The sequence below is a fragment of the Pagrus major genome, chromosome 9 (genome assembly GCF_040436345.1).
Source record: "Pagrus major chromosome 9, Pma_NU_1.0".
Classification (NCBI taxonomy): Eukaryota; Metazoa; Chordata; class Actinopteri; order Spariformes; family Sparidae; genus Pagrus; species Pagrus major.
The window spans coordinates 10785677-10806695 of NC_133223.1; the positions used below are offsets into that span (position 1 = coordinate 10785677).

The 21019-nt window shown below is 40.2% G+C and overlaps 1 protein-coding gene across 1 annotated transcript in view; it reads left to right on the forward strand.

Moving 5' to 3' along the window:
* Positions 1–20784, forward strand: part of cerkl (CERK like autophagy regulator) — a 36422-nt gene extending 15638 nt beyond the window's left edge. Inside the window, exons 4-14 of the mRNA XM_073473808.1 lie at positions 3615–3746; positions 4569–4632; positions 7613–7743; positions 7880–7954; positions 11580–11757; positions 12804–12869; positions 13899–13924; positions 14010–14118; positions 14245–14341; positions 18162–18358; positions 19815–20784. Coding sequence (XP_073329909.1) covers positions 3615–3746; positions 4569–4632; positions 7613–7743; positions 7880–7954; positions 11580–11757; positions 12804–12869; positions 13899–13924; positions 14010–14118; positions 14245–14341; positions 18162–18358; positions 19815–19893 — 1154 coding nt within the window. The 3' untranslated portion in view covers positions 19894–20784. The remainder of the gene's footprint in view (positions 1–3614; positions 3747–4568; positions 4633–7612; positions 7744–7879; positions 7955–11579; positions 11758–12803; positions 12870–13898; positions 13925–14009; positions 14119–14244; positions 14342–18161; positions 18359–19814) is intronic.
* The last annotated feature ends 235 nt before the right edge of the window (positions 20785–21019 follow it).

The following is a 21019-nucleotide window of genomic DNA, read 5'->3' on the forward strand; positions in this document are numbered from 1 at the left end:
TTCGGGTTCGTGGTGACAAAGTGAAAGGTGGCAGCAATCAGTCGGCTGGTACTGTAAGGTGTCATAAGGTCAAACTGGCACCATCAACACACTGTGTGGCCAATAGGGATGGGGTTTGATAGCAATTTATCACATTCAAATTCAATGTCAAATCAACCAATGGAATCCAATTCCTTTCAAAACTCTTTTGAATCTTTTAAGGTTTCCCTTCCAACATTTGCCAGTAACTAAAACTCAAGGGTGTCTAATTTTCCTGGCTGAGAAATCAGAAACACTACAGTGTTTTGTGGTAGCCTGATTAATGTTGAAACTGCAATGAGCAAAATAATATATAAATAGTTAAATGTTTTACTGCTGTTGCCGACTGTACACAAGCTGGTATAAATTCTCTCTTATGATTACATTATAAAATAGATACTGCACGTTAAGAAAGTCCGTTGCTGTTTTGACGGTCCCCTTTTGTGTGTTTCATATGTGTTGTGTCTATCTATCTACCTACCTATCTATCTACCTACCTACCTACCTACCTACCTACCTACCTACCTACCTACCTACCTACCTACCTATCTATCTATCTATCTATCTATCTATCTACATTATACACACTGCAACTTGACCATAATCGATCAACTAATCTAATTGATTAACTGACAAATCTTTCCAGCTTTGTTCGCAAAATCTCCAGTGCAACAAACACACAATGACTGAGGAATAACAAATCGAGTTTTACCACCACACACACTCCTCACATGTGTTCAACAAAACCCAGAGTATCAAACATTGAACATTCAGAACGCTGAACTGTGTGATATTATTGCTCTCTTCTAGTTTTTCTCTTTTTAACAGAAGAGGACGCCTCTGTAAAGTGCTTTATGGCCCTGTGTGTGTGTGTGTGTGTGTGTGTGTGTGTGTGTGTGTGTGTGTGTGTGTGTGTGTGTGTGTGTGTGTGTGTGTGTGTATGTGTTCAGCTCTCTGTTACATATTAACTAGTGTTTCTGAGAAGTCAGTGAGTGTATCCATAGTGACAGGATGGAGATACCTGTCTACCTGTCGGTCTCTGGCTTTCATGTGTAGGTTGAAATCTTAATTAGTTTGTCAGCACACACAGTATCCCTTTTTCTGTATCCAATTTTATGTAAGTTGAAAAGGATATGCAAAATCATTGCATTGCATTGTTGTAAGTTCAGTTTTACACAGCATCCCCACTTTTTAGCATCAGGGATGTAGACTTTCCCTTTATAGCCTCCCTAGCTGTGTGGCTCTGTACAAAACAATTTCCCAAAGTTCAAGGTGAGATCTTCAAATGGCCTTTTTTGTTCAACCAAGACTCATCAATCTGATTATACTGGATGTTTAAAGCCTCTAACTGATTACTGTCCACCGACCTCAGATGGAGTCTGCACCAACATATAATCTGTTTTTGTCAACAACATTCAGCAGCTCAGTCTTCAGTCGTCTGACAGAAACTCAACCCTTCCTTGACAACACTGGGATTGTTTACCATGGTAACGTTTTAGCAGTGCCATAGAAACCTGCCGCTGGCTGAGGCAGGGAGATGATCTGATGGATACTTGATCTCTATATCTACCTGTCTGTCTACCTTTCTTTTTAGAAAAATATCAAATATTAAATGAGATAATTCATTTTGAGACCAATTAACTTTTTCACCCACATTTGCTTACATTTTGGTAACCTGGCACCATAAAAGGAATGCCAATGTAGCTATTAGCTGTTTGTGTTTGCACCGTACTCATTGATAAACATACAACTATCACTGGATCAGTTTGATATTTAAGAAAACTTAAAAATTGATGATTCTCAGTCAAGTCTTGGAAATCTAAGGAGTGTCTTTTTTCCATGGGTGGTTTCATGAACATTTATTTCTGATGGACATCAGAAATAATGATACTGAATCTAGATATTTGGTTTAATGTTTCTGTGTGTGACTAGGTTATGACTCAGACAAGTTGTAAAGTAGCTTAATAGCCTCCATTAGCTGTGCGTCACAGTGACTGCTGCTGCTAGAGCTGTGGACACTGTTTATAACCTGGGCAAACAAAACTTACTAACTTCTTTTTGTTTTGAGTTGAGTTTCCAGTCTCTTTGAGGCTGTTCACATTAAGTATTGCTATCCGTCCTGAGTGATCCGATCACAATTGGACAGCCTTATGCCCGTCAATTCACAACTTGCATTAACATGCCTCTTGACCTGCATCTAGAGTGACCTCTTGTGATTGGATCTTGGAACAGGAGAAATGACAATTTGCTGATTGTTTCATTGCAGTTACGCAGAAATGGATGATACTTTCAGTGGATTCTCTACTGTGGAGACAGATGCTCTGGAGTTTTTGTCTTGCAACAGTAAAAATGTAGTTCCTGAGTTTAGGGACTGCTTGTTAGGGCTTTAGGGAGTTCCTGGAACTGTTTTGTCCAAAAGGGCTTATTGGCCTGCAGTGCCATCCCAAGCTCCTGGCCAGCATGGCTCCTCGTGTCATCCTTTGATACTTGTAAATCAGGGTCAAATCCAAGTTGTTGTTACATTTGGGGCTGATAAATGCAGTAGTGAGTCACAAATGAGTCACGTTGGCTTGAGTTGGGTTGGGCCTTAATGTATTGGGGACACCAGAAAAAGGGTTGGAGCTTCTGGTATTGGTGGGGGTCCAGTAGAGTGGTGGGGGTGTTGGGTAACTCCTCACAGGAGCTACTGAGAACCTGGTCAGAGCTGTAGGGTGGAGTGATAGCAGGAGGCGCACTGTGTGTATGTGTGTGGGGTCATTAACAGGGCGAGGTCACAGCCTTTTGGGAGCAGATTATAGTAATGAGCTGGATAATGGAGCTGGTGTGTGTGTGTATATTGATCTGTGCTGGTCTGTGGGGATTTATAATGCGGTCTCTAAATCTGCCTAATGATGAGCTGCACAGGGGGTCAGTGTGTGTATGTGCGTGTACATGTGTGCGTGGAATCGATAACACACACAGACACATACACGTCCACCAGTGATGTAACCGATATTCTGAATAGTTAGCATCAAACAGGCCTCCTCCTAATGTTATAACGGTATATAGATGTCCACTCTTCTCAGTACAATCTATATTTCATCCATCCAGACTTGTACTAGTTTGATTTTTGTATTAATGTGAAAAATACCCACTGGTTGTTGATCCAAACTGAGGTCACAAGCAGGACTTAAATGTGTAGATGTAAGTGTATTCAGTTGTTTGACGTCAGTGATGATAACACAGTGTATAGTGATCAGGGCTCATTCAGGCAGGGAGAACGGGGACCAGTAAAGGCTGATAACTGTTAGCTTTAGTGCCGTTACCATCCTGACATTAGCTAATTAGCATTAAACGCAAAATGAAGCAGGTGCAGGTTCTGCAAGTATTTAGTCATTAACCAGTGTAGGAAAAATCAAACATTTGACCGGATGATGGTGCTAAAAAAAAAATGTTTTCCTCTTCCACTTAATGCAAGATATTAAGAGATATTTCAGTTTGGACCAAGTGTGGGACCAACCAACAGATGATCGACTGTGTTTACTATTTTATACTTTTAGCAAAATGTCATATGTATGTGTGTGTGTGTCTCTGTGTGTTTATGTTTATGTGCCAAGGGTTCAGCAGTCGCCCCAGGTATCTAAAGGTGTTCATCAACCCCAGCAGCCACAAGAAGGAGGCCGTTCACATCTACAGAGATCATGTGGCTCCACTCTTCAAGATGGCTGACGTCCGCACTGACATCACTGGTCAGTCCAATCACTTTTTTATTCATCAACTGATCATTTACAGATAGTTGTGTTCATTATTTTATACCTCAGAGTGACAGTGGGCGGGGCCACAGTGCATTTTTGGATGATGTCACACATGTATTGTAATAAAATTGTGTGTCAGGAAAGAAAAAATGTTGGAAAGAAGAGTGTGTGTGTTTGTGCGTGTGTGTGTGTGTGTGTGTGTGTGTGTGTGTGTGTGTGTGTGTGTGTGTGTGTGTGTGTGTGTGTGTGTGTGTGTGTGTGTGGAAAGAGTGAGGGAGAGGAGGTCCAAAGGTCAGAGTTAATGGCAGTCCCTGGTCGCTAGGTAACCTGATACAGGGGGTGGAGCTTAGCCCATCTGTTGAGACAGGGGGAGACAACCTGCTCCTCTCCTCTTTCCCCTTCTTTCGTCACCTCCCCTTTTTCATCTCTTCTTCCTGCTGTCTCCTCTCCTCTCCTCTCTCCTCTCCTCTCCTCTCCTGTATTTCCTTCTGCCTCCACTTCTCTCCTCCCTTGCTCCCCCTCCTTTCCTCCCCTTCTCTTCATTTCTCTTGGTCCTCCCTTATTTCCTCCTCCTCATATCTTCTCCCCTCCTATCCTCTGCACTCCTCTCCTCCTCTCAGCAGATGGTGTGATATCCGTTGTCCCACTTTTTTTTGGCATCCATCGAACACACACTTGTGTACATGTGACCACACACATCCATGAACACTCTGTCTCTGTCCTTCTTAATGTCTCTCCATCTGTTTCCCTCTCTTTTTCCTTTTCTCTCCTCCTCTGTCTCTGTCTGTCTCTCGCTCTATCTGTCTGTCTCTCCAGTGACAGAGAGAAAGGGACATGCTCTCTCAGTGATGAAGGAATGCAAGCTGGATGAATATGACGGGTAAGTTGTCTGTCCCTGTCTCTCCTGTGATTTCAAATTGATCATTTGCCTGGGACTGTGTCACTCTTTTACTCTTTTGTTCTCCCAAGAAAATAGTGATTTCCTGCAATAAAGTTTGTAGCTCAATATGTACTCAATCTCCTGCACTCAATACGCTATACAATACACAACAACAGAAAACGGCCACTGCTTAGAAGTTGATTCAGTTATATTAACATAAGTAGTTTAGTACTTGCAGTAGCAGGAAGGTGCGTTATTGGATAGATATACCATATCTATGACAGCCTCAGATACAGTAATGACAGGCAATTATTAATGAGCATGTGTGATAGGAGTAAATGAAAGGATGGTATGAGAAATAAACTAAAAACTGAGCATGCAAAAGAGTAGTCTTCTGTCTGGACTTTTGCTGGAGCTTCATTTCAGCACATTTAATTTTTCATAAAACATATAATTAATATAAAACTACAGTGCATAGGCTGTGAGCTGCCAATAAAAAGCTTCAAGGACATTGTAATGGGACCAATTTTGTACATTAATGTAAAATCAGACATTGTGGTTACTGCTGTAAAGCGCATGCACAAACACTTAGAGTGTTACAGCTTTGACTACTCCGAACCATAGTTTTTTGGGCAAACCTCACAGGCTGAAGAAAAAAATACGAAGTTTCACCCACTGCTATCTCAAAAGCCATGGTGGCAGATTAGGTGGTTGTCTTTCAGCCAGAAAATTGGGGATTTGAGTCCATGTCAGTATGTTTCTAACTGCTTTAAAAACAACTTTTAACATCTATAATGTGCAAGTAAGAGCAGATCATCATTATGGAGTCTGACTAAACTAAATCACATCAAAATTAAAAGCCAGTATGGTAAATCCCAGTGAAGTATGGTGTAAATGTAAATATTTAATTAACATGAGTGAAAAACTTTCACTTTTGAACCAGTTGTTCAACATCTTTTCAATGGTGACGACAGACGCTTGACAACTTCTTTTAAACAGAAAAATGCAAAATTGAAGCGGGATGGAGCAGGAGATAAGGCGAGTGTTCACTCAAGCTCTGCTCCGCTCTCATGCTCTGATAGCCTTATGAGATATTTTCCCAGAGAAGGGGCTTTTTATGCAAAAATGATCCCCTTGACCGTCTTCTAAGCCCCACCCTTAGTTGCTTTTGCTACGCATGTCAGGCTTAGAGTTCTCGTCAGGAGAGATTCTAAAGCTAACATTGCCCAGGCTAAAAGTCAGCATCCTGACCAGCTGATGATCCATGTAGAAGATGTAAAAAACATGCTGTTCTTGTATTTCTGAGCAGACATAGTTAAGTCTTAGTGTGATGAGGAGAAAATTTAAGATCAGACAGTTAATTCATTCTAACAGAACCTTGTTTGGACAAAGGTTAGACTTGTGCTTTGTTGTTTATATTGTCAAACAGTATGTCAGACTTTAATGTTTGTTCTTTCATGGAAAAGGCTTTTAGGAGGACTAATCAATCTGTTTATTAAATATAACACTATCTTGGATAATGGCTTTGTCTGGCTTGCTGTTACCTTCCCCAAGTCTCATCCAGTGTTATTGCTGATGAACAAAAACATGTAAATAAGACATAAGTTGTATGAAAAAGTAAGATCCCTTAAATTTTGCAGTTAAAAATAAAGTCTAACACATTAAAGCTAAGTGAAGTTCAAGCTTCAAGTCAAGTTTACATTAAAGTGGAAGGTAATGTTCGTGATTTAACTGTGACCTCACTTTTCCATAACAGACTTAACTGAACCAGATAATTAAATAGCATTTTACTGTCAGAGGCTGACACTAAAGCACACTGACCCAGACTGATTAGACACACGCACAAACACACACACTCATACACACAGACAGGTGAGGTCAAAGACCAAACGTCTAAAGGAACTGGAAATTAAAAAAAAAAAGTGGAAATAATGTAATGTGAGATAATACAACAACAACAATAGCTACAACTACAACACTGATCAAACTCATTACTATCTGATATGGTCTGTGTGTGTGTACGTGTCTGTGTGTGTGTGTTCATGTTCATGAGTGTGTATAAGCAGCTTTTGTGCTCAGCCCTCATAAAGCTTAATGTGCTTAGAGAAGATTAGCTTCGTTGCTAAGCTAGCTGCTCAGTGTGTGTGTGTGTGTGTATGTGTGTGTATGTGTGAGGCTGCTCAGGAGGATTTGGTTGAAACCTACATTTGCCAATTAGGCTGGCTGTCACCGTGGTGACCGGAGCTTCAGGTAATCCCATCCACAGGGGGAGGGGCGGAGTCTGTTTACCTCACATTTATTGCAACTCTGAAGATGAGCCTTCTCGCTTTTAATCATGGACGGACCTTTCAAACTATGGACTTATGATTTCTTATGATTAGTTAATTATTACCACTAACACTAACACTAGTACTGCTATTAATAATACACAAACAAAAACTCTTCCTCATCTGCACAGAGTCCATTATACCTAACATGCAACAATTTTCATAAAAAAAGGAAATATCATGACATTAATAATAAGAAAATTCTCTAAATTTGACTGTAGGTACAAATCAGGTTTGATATTTTCTTCCACACTCATTTATTTATTATTTTTTAGTTTAGGTCCACATGTCAGTTATCAGGTCTGTAGACAGGATTTAAGACGTCGAACTCCCCAAGTAGAACCCCAAAAAACCCTCCTTTTTTTTGAGTATTTAAAAAAAACTAACTATAAAATGTCATTTTATTTATGCATTCAACTGTTCAAGTATATGATTGTAAAATGTAAACTTCTCTTCAGGTAAATAAACCCCAAAATTCCCAGAAATATTACAGAGGACATGATCTCAATGATAGCTACAGCCCTAACAGTAATTGACCTCAGCAATGACCCTATGGAAAAGCCACGCCCTCTGCTGGATGACTATGTATTTGAGGATACCTGTTCAAACTATCCACCTGTTCTTAAACTGTTTTGTCTCCACCTGTCTGTCAGGGTGGTGTGTGTTGGCGGGGACGGTTCGGTGGCAGAGCTCTGTCATGCTGTGGTCCTCAGAGCTCAGCTGGATGCTGATTCTCCAGAGAGACCAGTGAAACCAGTGCTGCCACTTGGAATCATTCCAGCTGGTGAGAGAGAGGACACATCCTCATATAGATCCACAGCGTGTTGATCCACACACTGGGCCAACGCTGTACAGAAACACATATATCCATATCATGTAGAAATCAGACATTGTGTTTCATTGCCTGTCCATCTTTACAGGTTCTACAGATGTGGTTTCCTGTTCTGTTCATGGAGTCAGAGATCCGGTCACTGCAGCCCTGCACATCATCCTGGGTAGGTTCTACCTGTTCTAGAGCTGTAGGTACAATGTCTGAGGACCATAGTCACATTGGCTATGGTGGGTTCATACCTCTAAATCTATGAGGAGGTTTGATTTGTTCTAGATCTATAGGGATATTGTCCTGGATTAGTTCTGCATGTTGTATATCTATATTTTGATTGCCATTGGTGGATTCTACCTTTTCCAGCTCTATAGTTAGGTTTATCTGTTCATCATCTACTGTATAGTCATGGGGTTCTGAGTAGGATAAGTTCTACTTGTTCCAAACTATCGTCAGGTCATCACAGGTGTGTTCTACATGTGGTAGGTCTGTGTTTGTGTTGTTCTCTGTGGGTTCTACATGTTCTATTGTTGGGGCACCCTGGATGTGTTCTATCTGTTGTAGTTCTACAGTATGTTTGTGTTGCCCTAGGCTCCATCTGTTATATATCTAAAGTCACTTTGTCCTGGAAGGGGTCAATGTCTTTGAGATTTATTGTTGTTTGTACTGCCTAGCTTTTCTACCTTTTCTAAATCTATCAACACATCTTCCCTTGTGGGTTCTATTTGTTCTGTATCTGTAGTTACGTCATATTGACTAGGTTTTACCTGTTCTATATCTATAGTCACACTTTTCTAGGCCAGGTTTACTTAGATCTATAGTCACTTTTCATCCTGCGGCCCTATCTGTAGATCTATTACCACATTGTCGTGGATGGGTTGTATTGGATTTGTTCTAGATATATGTGGAGTCGCAGTGTCCTCAATGGGCTCCACCAGGTCTGGATATATGGTACATTGCACTGGGTGGGCACTACCTGTTCCAGATCTGTTTTCCGATTGCACTGGATTGTTGTTCTAGATACAGATAGTCACATCATACTTGATGGGTTTTGCTTGTTCCAGATCTATAAGCATGATGTTCTGCGTGACTTCTACAACTTCTGCATTTATTGTCGCATTGTACTTTGTGGGTTCTACCACATCTAGGTCTATGGTCATCACTCCAACATTGTTCTAATTTAATTTATTTCAAGCAGGGAGCAAATCAGGAGCTTATGTTTTTGTCAAGCTTTCATGTGATTGGCTGATAGTCAGAACAAACAAACCTACAGACAGCAGCAGACGGTGTGACTTGTCTCATGAGGGAGGCAGCAGACAGATGTCTAACAGCAGGATCACTTTCACACTAAATCACTGGTTTACTCTGCTCACTGGAGCCCCGCCCCCTCCACCACTCCCTGCCTCCTTCCAGGTAAACCTGCTGACCAATCAGCTGGCAGCAGGGTAGGCTGCTGTTTTTGAATGATAGGTTGTGGTGAGGTGGCGGTTCATTAACACTAATTAATGTGTGTGTGTGTGTGTGTGTGTCTGTGTGTGACAGATGGGAGTATTCAGTGGCACAAATAGGACTAATTCCTGAACAATAGAAAACAGTTAAAGTTCCTAGGCAGGAAGCTTTTCCCACGGACTCCACAGGTGAGTTTATACCTGAACTTTAATGAACTGTAATGAATTGTCAGCATTACTCATTGTGTGTTAAGGCTGTGCTACCATCATCAATACAGTCTTTAAAACCAGGACAGGACAGCACGTATCCCATATTATGATATAACAATATCCAAAATCTAAGATGACATAAAGTCTCATATCATGATATCAATATAATATTGATAAATTGCCCAGCCCCAAACACAACCAATGGGCCGGCCACAGAGTTGTCAGAGGAGCACCATTAGACTCATCACACAAAGGTTTGCAGAAACCAGTTGTGCAATCAAATCAAACCATTAACACACACTCAAAGCGTCGCACATGCACTGCAAGTGGGGGAGGTTCATTTGTTTTTGTGGAACCCTTGTGGCTCCGCTCCTCCCTCTCAGCTGCAAAGTCATGAAGCCTTGTTCCAGGAAGTGGCCAGATGACCGATAAACCCCCCTCGTTGGATCAGCTATGATTTTGTTTATAAATCAAACTGTAGTGTACTGTATTACCTGCTCTTTAAATGGTCACAATAAATATTTTGGTTGTAGCTTTTTAAGAGGTGCTGCAGGTTTGATCCCACTGACTGTGAGACTGCCCGTCTCAGGATTAAAACTGAGACGGGCAGTGTCACACAGACACACACACATACATGCACACACGGACAACATGCCATATGGTGAGGAAATCAGATTCTATCCAGAGAGACAGACAGGCAGTCCGTCAGACAGGCAGGTGGGGAGATAGCAGTTCAGTAGGTTACAGCAGGTATGTGGCCAGATGGCATGCTGTGTGTGTGTGTGTGTGTGTGTGTGTGTGTGTGTGTGTGTGTGTGTGTGTGTGTGTGCGCGCGCGCGTGTGTGTGTATGTATGTATGTGTGTAGGATCTTATTGAATGGTCTTGATGGTAAAATCAGGTTGATGATGAGGCTGATTACATTTTTTCCAGTAACTTCTATGGTTCGTGCTGTGTTCACAAGCTGTGGAAAAATAAACATTAAACAGCTTTGGGTGTTCATATTGTTTTCACTGTGACTGGTGTGGTGTGCAGATATTAGATATTTATTGAGACAGATAGTCTGGACAGAGTTGGTTGGGCTCCTGGGCCACTACAGACTTTAAAGAAACTGAGAAAAATCCTGTGATCCTTGCATTTAAAATTGTTTGTTTTTTCTTATTTTTCTTGTGTATAGCATAAAGGGACTAAACTGAGTTTCCTTTTACAAGCCTGGTGTTGTAAAAACGAAAAATAAGGGTTACCAAAAAGCACACCTTTCATATTTGTAATAGCAAACTGAACTGCTATACATGAGCACAGCCATGTGTGTATGTGTGCTTTAATGGAGGAGTCACATTTGAAAATACAAGTTCTGAAAAGTTTCTTTTAGTTGTTTTTTTTTTTTTTTTTAGTTTTAAGTCCTATCTGTTGGCCCTCATCAGCTGATGTGTTTGACAGTTTTAAGGAAATCTGTTGGCTTAAATGTTTACATAGAAGAGAAGAAACAGCAAATCAAGGCACTAGTCATTGAAAGTAGAATTTCGCCCAAAAGTAAGAAGCATCTTCTTGCTTTGGAAAACATTAAGAGGGACAGATTGTCATTTAATCTTCACTTGCACTGAGAGAGAGACACATTTGTCCTAAATCTGCTGTAAATGTCCTCTGAAGTCTGCAGCTTCAGAGACCGGTCAGACTGGACTGTCTCAGCCAGGGGACTGGTAAAACTGGACTGATGTACTGCCAGAGACTTGCCAAACTGGAGCACTAACAACCAGAGAGTGGTCAACGATTCCACTGAAGTTTATAGATATTAACACACAAATACACACACACACACACACACACACACACACACACATACATACATACATACATACACACACACACACACACACACACACACACACACACACACACACACACACACACACACACACACATACTCCTGACCCTTTTTCTTTCACCCATATTTGGACTGCTGCTTCTCATTAATATTTATGAGCTTCTCACCATACGACCACTTGGCCTTCTTACAGGCTGTGTGTGAGCGTGTTTGTGTGTGTGTGTGTTTTAGGGTCCTAAGTTTTTCAAAAAAAGTATTCAAAGTTAATAATATTTGATCTGTATTTCATAGCCCCTCCTCTCTTCTCTGTCTGCAGGTCACCTGCAGCAGGTGGACATGTGCAGCTTCTCGTCTCTCGGTCAGTTGGTGCGTTTTGGTTTCTCCGCCATGTTTGGCTTTGGTGGAAGGAGCATAGCACTGGCAGAGAAGAAGAGATGGATGCCATCGTCACGGCGACGAGAGTACGCTCTGGTGAAGACACTGGCTAGACTGAGGTAACACACACATGCATGCATATATAAACATAAACACACAAATTGGAGTTTGTTTGTTTGTTTTTTTCAAGGGTCATGTCTTGTTCAGAATTTAAAGTCCTGTGAGACATTGATGATGAGAAGAGACATGATTTTGGCCTATTTAAATCAAATTGACTTGAATTCAGACTCAAATGAGTATGTCAGAAAAAGTTCAAAATATACATTGTTAGCCATATGACTATTTGATAGATTGCCATTCAATTAGGTACAGATTTCCATCGTGGGATAAACCCTCCTGATTTTAAGTGATCCTCTGAGTTTTCCCCCGATTGCATTGTCATTTGTCTTGTCCCCTTTGTAATTAGCAACATGCTGACAGGCTAAACTAAGATGGAGACCATAGTGAACATCATACCTGTACAACATCATTATTTTACCATTTTCATTGTGAACATGTTAGCATGCTAATGTTGAGCATTGAGCTCGCTAGCGTGGCTGTAGACTTGTAGGCCCAATTCCAAACCAGCCCCTACACACTGCCCACATAACCATGGACCTAGTCAGATTACAAGTGCTGAACAAACAAAAAAAATGTGACAATAGAAGGTGGGACTGTTTTTTTATTTATTCAATTAATAATTTCATCTCACAAGCTTACTATGAAATTACAATCAGAAATAGGCTACTTTGATGATCAAAGAGAAATTATGAAAAAAAAAACAGAGTATTTTGTATAGACAATGAGAATAAAATAGAGTTAAATAGAATACAGTGAATATACATGTTTTATCATATTTATAATGATATATAGAGAGAATAAAAAGTTCAGCTGTGTAAAAATATGCATTGTATGTCTATGCTCCTGTTTCCCTCTGAGAAGTTGAGGGTGTCCCAAAGCTTGCCAGTACATTTGTGCCCTCCCCCTTAGTTAAGAGACACATCGCAGCCGTAAGTGTGACTCCATGAAGAGTCACACTCTGTCCGAAGTATGAGTATGTAGGGATCGGTTTGGATTTGGGCCCTAGCCTGTTTTCTCATTTCTTTCTCTCCTCTGTCTCCCTCAGACCGGAGGACTGTCAACTGTCTTTTCTACCAGTAAAGATGTCAAAAAGGAATTTGTTTGAAAATCGGTGAGAAATACACACATGCACACACACAGACTGTTTTATATATGGACAGTAAATTGTAGGTCATCTTCAGATCAACACTGTGTGAAACAGCGCAGGCTCGGTTGTTTCAAGGCTCAAGGCTCTGTATCAGTGTTGGCTGGTGATTAATTACCCGGGTGGCACCGACGACCTCTGGCTATACACCAACAATGTTGTTGTCTGGCTTGGTGCAGCTTTGACTTCAACTGCAGATAACTGTTACATTTACTCAACAATTTAATCAGAAAAGCAATATACAGCAGAGCAGAACGATCCTCTAGAAAAATGAACAAAACATGGGCTTATAAATAATATAGACAAAATATAGACCTAAACGCTGAAGGTGCATTCATTCCTGTTGTGATTAAATATTGTCTTGTCTTGGCTTCTCTTTTGAATGCTGCCTTGATACTGACAGTAATGCAAGTATGCATCAAGCATATAAAACGTGGAATCAGCCTACAGTTTAACCAAACTAATTGTTGTAGTGGATAGGTGTGTCCTCCGAGGAAATGTGTCCCCCTCAAGTTGATCAACACATATTAGACCTATTACTTTTTTTCTTATAAGACTGGAATTGAGTGGCTAAAAGTCTGCTTTCCTTACAATGAGATACAGTAATTGATGGCATGAGAAATACAAAACAGGGTTTGCTTTCCTTGTGCAGGCTTGGTTTTAGGGATCTGTGTTCTTTACCCTTTTTAGATCTCTTTACCTGTATTAGAAAAATTGAAAAAATACTGTTTTGATTGGGATGACACCATGAAGAAAGAGAAAAAAAGTGACTGCCTCAAATCTGTATCATCACTTTGTTAACATCACTGTGCTCTAATTACAGATTTTAACTAATTGTCTAGCTATTTTTTTGTTGGCTTAACTGATATAATCATTGATTTATGAACTGGTTTGAATGCAGCTGTTAAACATTGTGTTTATAAATGTCAGTGTGACATATTCATGTTTTTAAACACAACTGTCATGATTAAAACAATTTGATTTCCTCTCCCACAGAGACCAGGCTCAGGACCCAGAGTCAGGTGAGACCAGTGCTTGTCTGTCCTTTGTTCAGATTTCCATCTCTATATTTCTGTTTGATTACTGATTTTTTTGGGGTTGTTGCAGAAGGGGAGGAGTCCTGGACGACCAATCAGGGCCTGTATCTGAGCATCAGCATCATGTCCATCCCCTGTCTGAGTCCACACACGCCTCAAGGACTGGCTCCAAACACCAGGTGAGCAGTTAATCCCTCTAAGAATATTTAAATCAGCTGTGTCGTGACCTTGAATGCACCACACAGCAGGTCATGTCATCATGTTTCTGCTACTGACCGTTCTCCTCCATTTCCTGTTTGTGACAGGCTGGCAAATGGCAGCGCTGCATTGATTGCAGTTGGAAACACTTCCAGGTCAGAGTTCATCAAACACCTGAAGAGATACAGCAGCTCCAGTGGACAGGTCAGCAGCTGTCAGTCAACATCCTCTCAGGCTTTACTTTCAGAACAAACTGGAAACATATATTCCACAAATTTGTGTAACTGGTTATGAAACAGTCTCAATGTAATACTGATGCCTCCAGGTTCTGTTCTTCATTTAGTCTCTCCCGCACAATTAGCTGTCTTATTGAGAGCTGTCAGTTTAATATGCAGAGACGGAGGAAGAGGTGGGTTGAGTAGGCAAAAACTGTACTCAAGTATAAGTACTGTTACTTTGCAAAAACAAGTAGGTCTACACAAGTAGAAGTAAAGGTAGTGATCAAAAATTTAAAATAGAGTATGAAAATACTGAAAAAAATGACTCGAGTCATGAGTAACCTCACACATAAAAAAGAAAAAACACCAAGCACATTACAATCTTTTATTGATGTGGGTCTGACTGATCTGAATATTTCTACCACAGATGTTCTTCTTCAGGCAGAAGTAAAGCGGTGAACAGACCTCCTGATTAGATATACTCCAGGACAATATTCCCAGTCAAGTGTGAACAAAATATGACATTATTATAATACTCTATTAAGTTAAAATGATATTGTTTGCTGGCTTTCTCCTATTTTATATTATGATTCAGAAAATAAATGAGCAAATTGTGTGTATGTGCATAATAGACCATGTCTGTTATGCCAAAAAGTAACTATAAATAGTGTTCACATGTGACAGTGTCCTTAAACTTTGATAAATCCAGTATAGATGTCCCAAGTTCCCATCTCAGATGACCACAGAACAGGTGTTACCCCCCCAACATCCGGATCTGTCCAATCACATGAACACAGTAAGATCAGAGATTGTGGCCACATTAGTCTGTTATCTTTCTGAAACAGTCTCATATCGGATGACTCATTTGTGTCATCGTGTCCCTTTTACCTGAAGATCCTCTGTGGTTGAAACATTTCATCAGTAGTTTGTCTTTTTTGTGTGTGCATGATTTGGTCTCCGCTTTTGTCCTCATCAGGCTACACTAATGAGCGTGACTAATTCAATGCAGACGTTATGGCCGAAAGCAGGAGCAATAATAGTTTTGAAGCATGTACAGTGTCTATATATTACATTTATAAGTTTTAACACAACAGACACACTTACTGCTCTCTGTCAGCCCGGTGCCCTGATGACTTCACAGCTGCAGCCTGCTGCACTGCGCACTGGTAACTCATCTGTAAATATAAGCGGTCAGCGCGATTTGAAAGCCAACCTCCTGCAGCAGCTCCTGCATTAAACAGTCATGTGGAGGCCTGGCTGTGGTGAAAATAATAGATTAATTAAAGTAGTGCTGCCAGGCAGACACTAAGGCCTAAAGGATTCACCAGATGTTTCAACTCCTGATTATACAGTTACAAAGCACCATTTTTTATTCTAATTTTACATTGTCCTATTTTTTTAAGGAAATAATTACCGAGGACCGGACCTCAGTGACCTCATAGCTGGCTAGGGCCATGGATGCCTCTATATGACCTTGTAATGACCCTCAGTGCAGATATTGGCTGTTTCTGCTTGGTTATTGTTATGAGTTAATCCTAAAACTGCTGTAAGTGATATATTTTTATAAAAAAAAATTAAATAGCTCTATATTCCTACAGTAATTACTGTCAGTTTTTGCTCAGTAACCCATGTCTCCCCTTCCCCCCACTCACGCAGTAAAAGAGAAAGGACATTTTCTCGTATCCTTGTCCTTGTCCTCCTAGTTGCTGTCATATCTGGTGATTACCGCTCTGCATTCAGCTGTAATGCCTGTCACCGAGTAGGATAAGTCATAAAATTTCACAGCCTGAGGAAATAAGCTGCTCTGTAGTCTGGTGGTACAATACAGAACTAAGACAGTTAACTAAAACAAAGTTTACTTTATTTCACCATCATCATATTACATTTATTAATCTTAGCCTCAAATAGATACATTGCCTCAATAAAATAGTATTAAAAATGTGTTGCCTCTTCCTTTCACTTGCTTTCAGAACAAATGCAGGCGCCACATCAAGATCTTTAGGCACAAAACGCCGGCACTTATACTGCTTTTGCCCACAGGGGCCACCTGAATCAACAAAAAATGAAAGTTCCTTGTAGCTGCTTTAAAATCTTGTATCCAATCCAAATTCTTTTCCAGTGACTCATCTAATCTCATAAGGTTTACCTTTTAACATTTTAAATAGGGATGCAAGATATACTGTATACACTGACATTGGAAAATGTATATTATCGGCTAGATATCGGTATCTGTGAAATTACAGCTACAAACTGGATCCAAAATCGAGGCGGTTATGTAGACCAATTCCTACCGTTAATGACATCTCAGTGTTGACCTCGCCATCCTAAAGCTCCACCTCTTACTGGACAGAAAACAAACAAACTAGTTAATGGGTAGATTAACCTGGTTCAGCCTGGCATCGCCTGGCCTGGCCTGTGAGACAGCACACTAACCCACTTACTAAATATACTGACAGTGTGGCATTCACTGTCCTCAAGAGTAAACAGGTTGTTTACTCATTGACCTACATCTTATCAGCTTCTATTCTGGTGGAGTGACATGCAGCTCAGCGTCAAACTTGACAGGACGGGGTGTCCTGGTGGAGCAGTTGGTTTGAGTTCGACTGTTGACGTAGAATCTCACCTGAGTCACTTCTGTCAGGTGAAGTGAAAAAGTAAATCAGAATTTTCAGCAGTATGATCTGAAAACCAGGGTCAGATACATCCACTCTGCCTCTTTGTCGTTTGACATCAAGCAGGTGTCAAAAAGACTTTAGGCAGTGTTTCCATGCGGAGCTACAGTGGAGGGATAGCAACACAAACAGGAAATTAACTTACTTTGAAAGTTACCCATTTGGTGTTTCTAACTCAGACTGCTCAACCTTTATATTAAATTCAATTCAACTAGAAAATACAATAATTTTTGCACAGAAGAAGGACTGTGGATTTTGTCCCCTATCCCCTACACTAAAAGCACACTAGTTAAGCAGCATTTTACTGTTGTAGTTGGTCCAGGTGGAGGACATTTTTAATTTAATATTTTCTTTGTCAATCCATTGATCGATTAGTTTGTAAAACATGAGAAAAAAGACAGACGTGCTTATACAGTTACCAAGAGCTGACAAGAGTATATGCTTTGTTTTGTCTGACCAACAGTCAAGACTTCACAGTGATTCAGTTTGCTCAAATTTTTACAAGGCATCACATTTTGAAAGCTCTTCATATGTTTTCAGAATCTTATATTTTAGGGTAACTAGTAAGTAAAGTTATCATGTTAATGCAGAGGAGTAAATGTACTATAATCCATAGAAACTTAGTGGAATAGAAGTATAAAGTGCCATGAAATGGAAATACTCATCTCATACTTCAAATTTCTACAGCCGTACTTACATTCTAAGTAGAGTACTTGAATTAATGTACTTAGATACATTCCACCACAGGACTACTGTTGTAAGACAAACTACAAAAACTGTGAGCCTCTCTTGCAAGATCAGCTTTATTCTAAGAAAAAAGAGCAAACCCAAGGAGGAAGTGAAGCAGACAGACAGGACAATGAGACAGTCTGTCTCTCTGTCTGTCTCCTGGTCTTTGCTGCCCCCTGTTGGAGTTCCATGGGGCCACAGTTGAGACAGCAGTGGACTGTAAACAGGAAGAAACCCAGTCACTCATCCAGATAAACAAGCTGCTTAAAGAGGATCTTCATCCTCAGTAAATCTTTGACCTGCGAGGACACGCACACACACAAACACACACACACACAGACAGACACTCCTCTCTGTCTCTCCTGATTGGTCTGTCAGTCTGACTGTCTGATTGTCCGTCTGCAGTTCAGCTTCTCCTTCGTGGAGACGCATGCCGTGTCAGCAGTAAGGATCCGCCCCCGGGCGCTGACTGGTTGGTCGGAGGAGGAGAGTGAGGAAGATGGTGACTCTAAAACCTCTCCCATCATCCAATCAGAGGGAGCCGCCTTTCCCTGGAACATCGATGGAGAGCTGGTGGAGATCGCTAACGAAGTGCTCATCAGGTATGATGCTTGGCATTATTTTTACTGAAAAGAATATATCCTTTCAGTACAATCATCATTTATATTATTATCAACATATTTTATTACACTGCATGAAGCAGGACTGCAACTAATGATTAATTTAATCATTGATTAATCTGTAATCTACAGTTAGACCTACATACATTACTGTATATTACATTAAAGTGCATTTAAGGTCTCCCTTCTTGAAAAGGATCACTTTGCCCAAATAACAAAAGAAAATAACATTGTCTTACTTCCCTCTTGTACTATCTGTCCAAGCATGGCCAGCTCTAGCCATTTTGGTGCCCTAGGCGAGATTAGGTTTAACTGTAACATTCAGTAATAATAAAAATAACAGCGACAATACAAATAATAATAACATAGCAGTGTATCAGAGACCACAAATCATTTTCCAAACTCACATGCTTCAGAGAGTGGTGTACATGGCAGATTAGAGGGCCCTTCTCTAACAGCTGTAAAATGTCCTGAGAGCATTTGGACAGTTATAGAGTAGATTAACCTGATTATTACTGCACAAGCAAAAACATGTAGCTGCAGCAGACAGAGAAGGACGCGGCGCCCCTCCAACATGTGGCGCTCTAGGCGACCGCCTATATGGCTTATGCCAAGAGCCGTCCCTGGGTCCAAGTGGATTGTTTTGTTTACTTTTTGCTTCAAGATGTCTGACTCTGAGGTTTCACTCATCAGTGCACTCATTAGCACTACTCAGCACATGAAAAAGTTGTATGTTGTTTTTTGAGTGTCACAACCACAGACATATATACTGTGTTGGCTGGTTGCTGCGATACGTTAGTGCGGCCGTGTATAATAATAAGTGTATGATTTCCTGTCATGGAGTTTATCACTTCACTGCTAAAAGAAAAGAAAGCAGACTCACTGCCAGTTGCAGTGTCTTATTTTGATTTGCAGACTTTGTTCATTTTCTGTGAATGATGTACCAATAATGATTGTCAATATTGGTACTTAAATGAATATAAATCACTGAATATAAAAATGATTCATCAAAATCAGCTAAATGTAAACCTTAGTGGTTCTTATTCAGAAAACCCACAGTTTTCATGTCTACTTGTATTTGTTTGAAGGGCAGACCTGCCACATCCAGTATGGTGGTAATGTCGACGTACGATCCAGCGAGTCAATGCAGCGTCTACGTATATATGTCTATGGTCAAAACCCCAAGGAAATGAAATGGCGCACTGTTAGAATTTGATTAGTTCTGTTTGATAACATTTGAATTTTGTAAAAAAAAAAAAGCTGCACAATTCTATCATTTTATCCCGATTCAGATTAGAGGAGGACTAAACCAGAAGTTTGCTGGCTCAACTGACTGTGTGTGTGTGTGTGTGTGTGTGTGTGTGTGTGTGTGTGTGTGTGTGTGTGTGTGTGTGTGTGTGTGTGTGTGTGTGTGTGTGTGTGTGTGTGGTGCATTCAGGGTCCATCCACGACTCATCACTCTGTACGGAGAGGAGGTGGATGAGGCGGAGTTGACCGTCTCCTGCAGCTGCATATGAGTCCAACTGAGGGTGCTGCTGTGTTTGGACCAAGACATGTTGCCATAGTGACCTGTCCCCTCTAGGTCATTATGGTTTCCATAGCGATGTGAACTAATGAAGAAGTTTCATCAAAAGTAGCAAAAAGTGTGGCAGAGCTTTGCATTTTCTTGGCCATTTAATTACTGTTGCTTTAATAACCTGAAAGATAATTTGTACGCTACGTTTAACTCCAATCTACCTGTGCTTTATGAACTGAGCTAACTGATAAAGATGAATGTCTTATATTCAAATAATGTTTACATTTACTATATTTTAATTACCAGCTCCTCTCAGATGAACTGAACTTTGATCAAAAATGTGTTGCCTACTTTTTTCATTTTGCTTCATCTGGTCCAGTCTCTGGTTCTACTGTAGAGAGCAAAGATTCGTCTGTATTTAGTTTGTGAAAATATAAACATGTGAGCTCAAAATAGTTGAATGAATCCAACACTATGAGGAAAGGGGGTGATTTGTCCTCAGTGTATTGATTATTGTTTGAATAGTGTTTGTGTGTTGGTGAGAGTTGAGCAGCTGTCTGTACAGACAATAATGCTTCAATACAAGTAGAACCAGACCAGATGAGCCCAATTTGTCCAAAGACTGTAAAAGTTTTATATTTTAATATAACAGTGCTGTTTTTACTTAATATGGCTGTTTATATTTAGAAGCTCTTTCAAGCTTTTTTTCTTCAGATAATGCAGATTTCTACTCCTGTGGTCTTCATGAGAAATAAAACAAATACAAGTTGTTGTTTAAATACAAAATCCTTCATTTTAATGGAAAATTGTTGATAAAAGCAGTGAGACTCCAGTGCAGAACAACTTCACATAAACAAAAACAACAGACTAATTTATTAAACATTTAAAAAAACATCTCTCTGTGTGATGTGCATTTGTACTGAATACATAAACAAAAGGGAGGGTAGCAGCTGTTTTAAATGTCGGCATTTACAGAGTACAGACCTTTAAAACAACACTTTTGAATATTTTAAACATCTTATAAATTTTCTTTTAAATGCTGATTTTCAAGTAGTCTTCCATCATTCAACCCTGTGGCTCAATTATCTTTGTCGACTCTGTTCTGTAGCTAACAAGATGCATCTGAC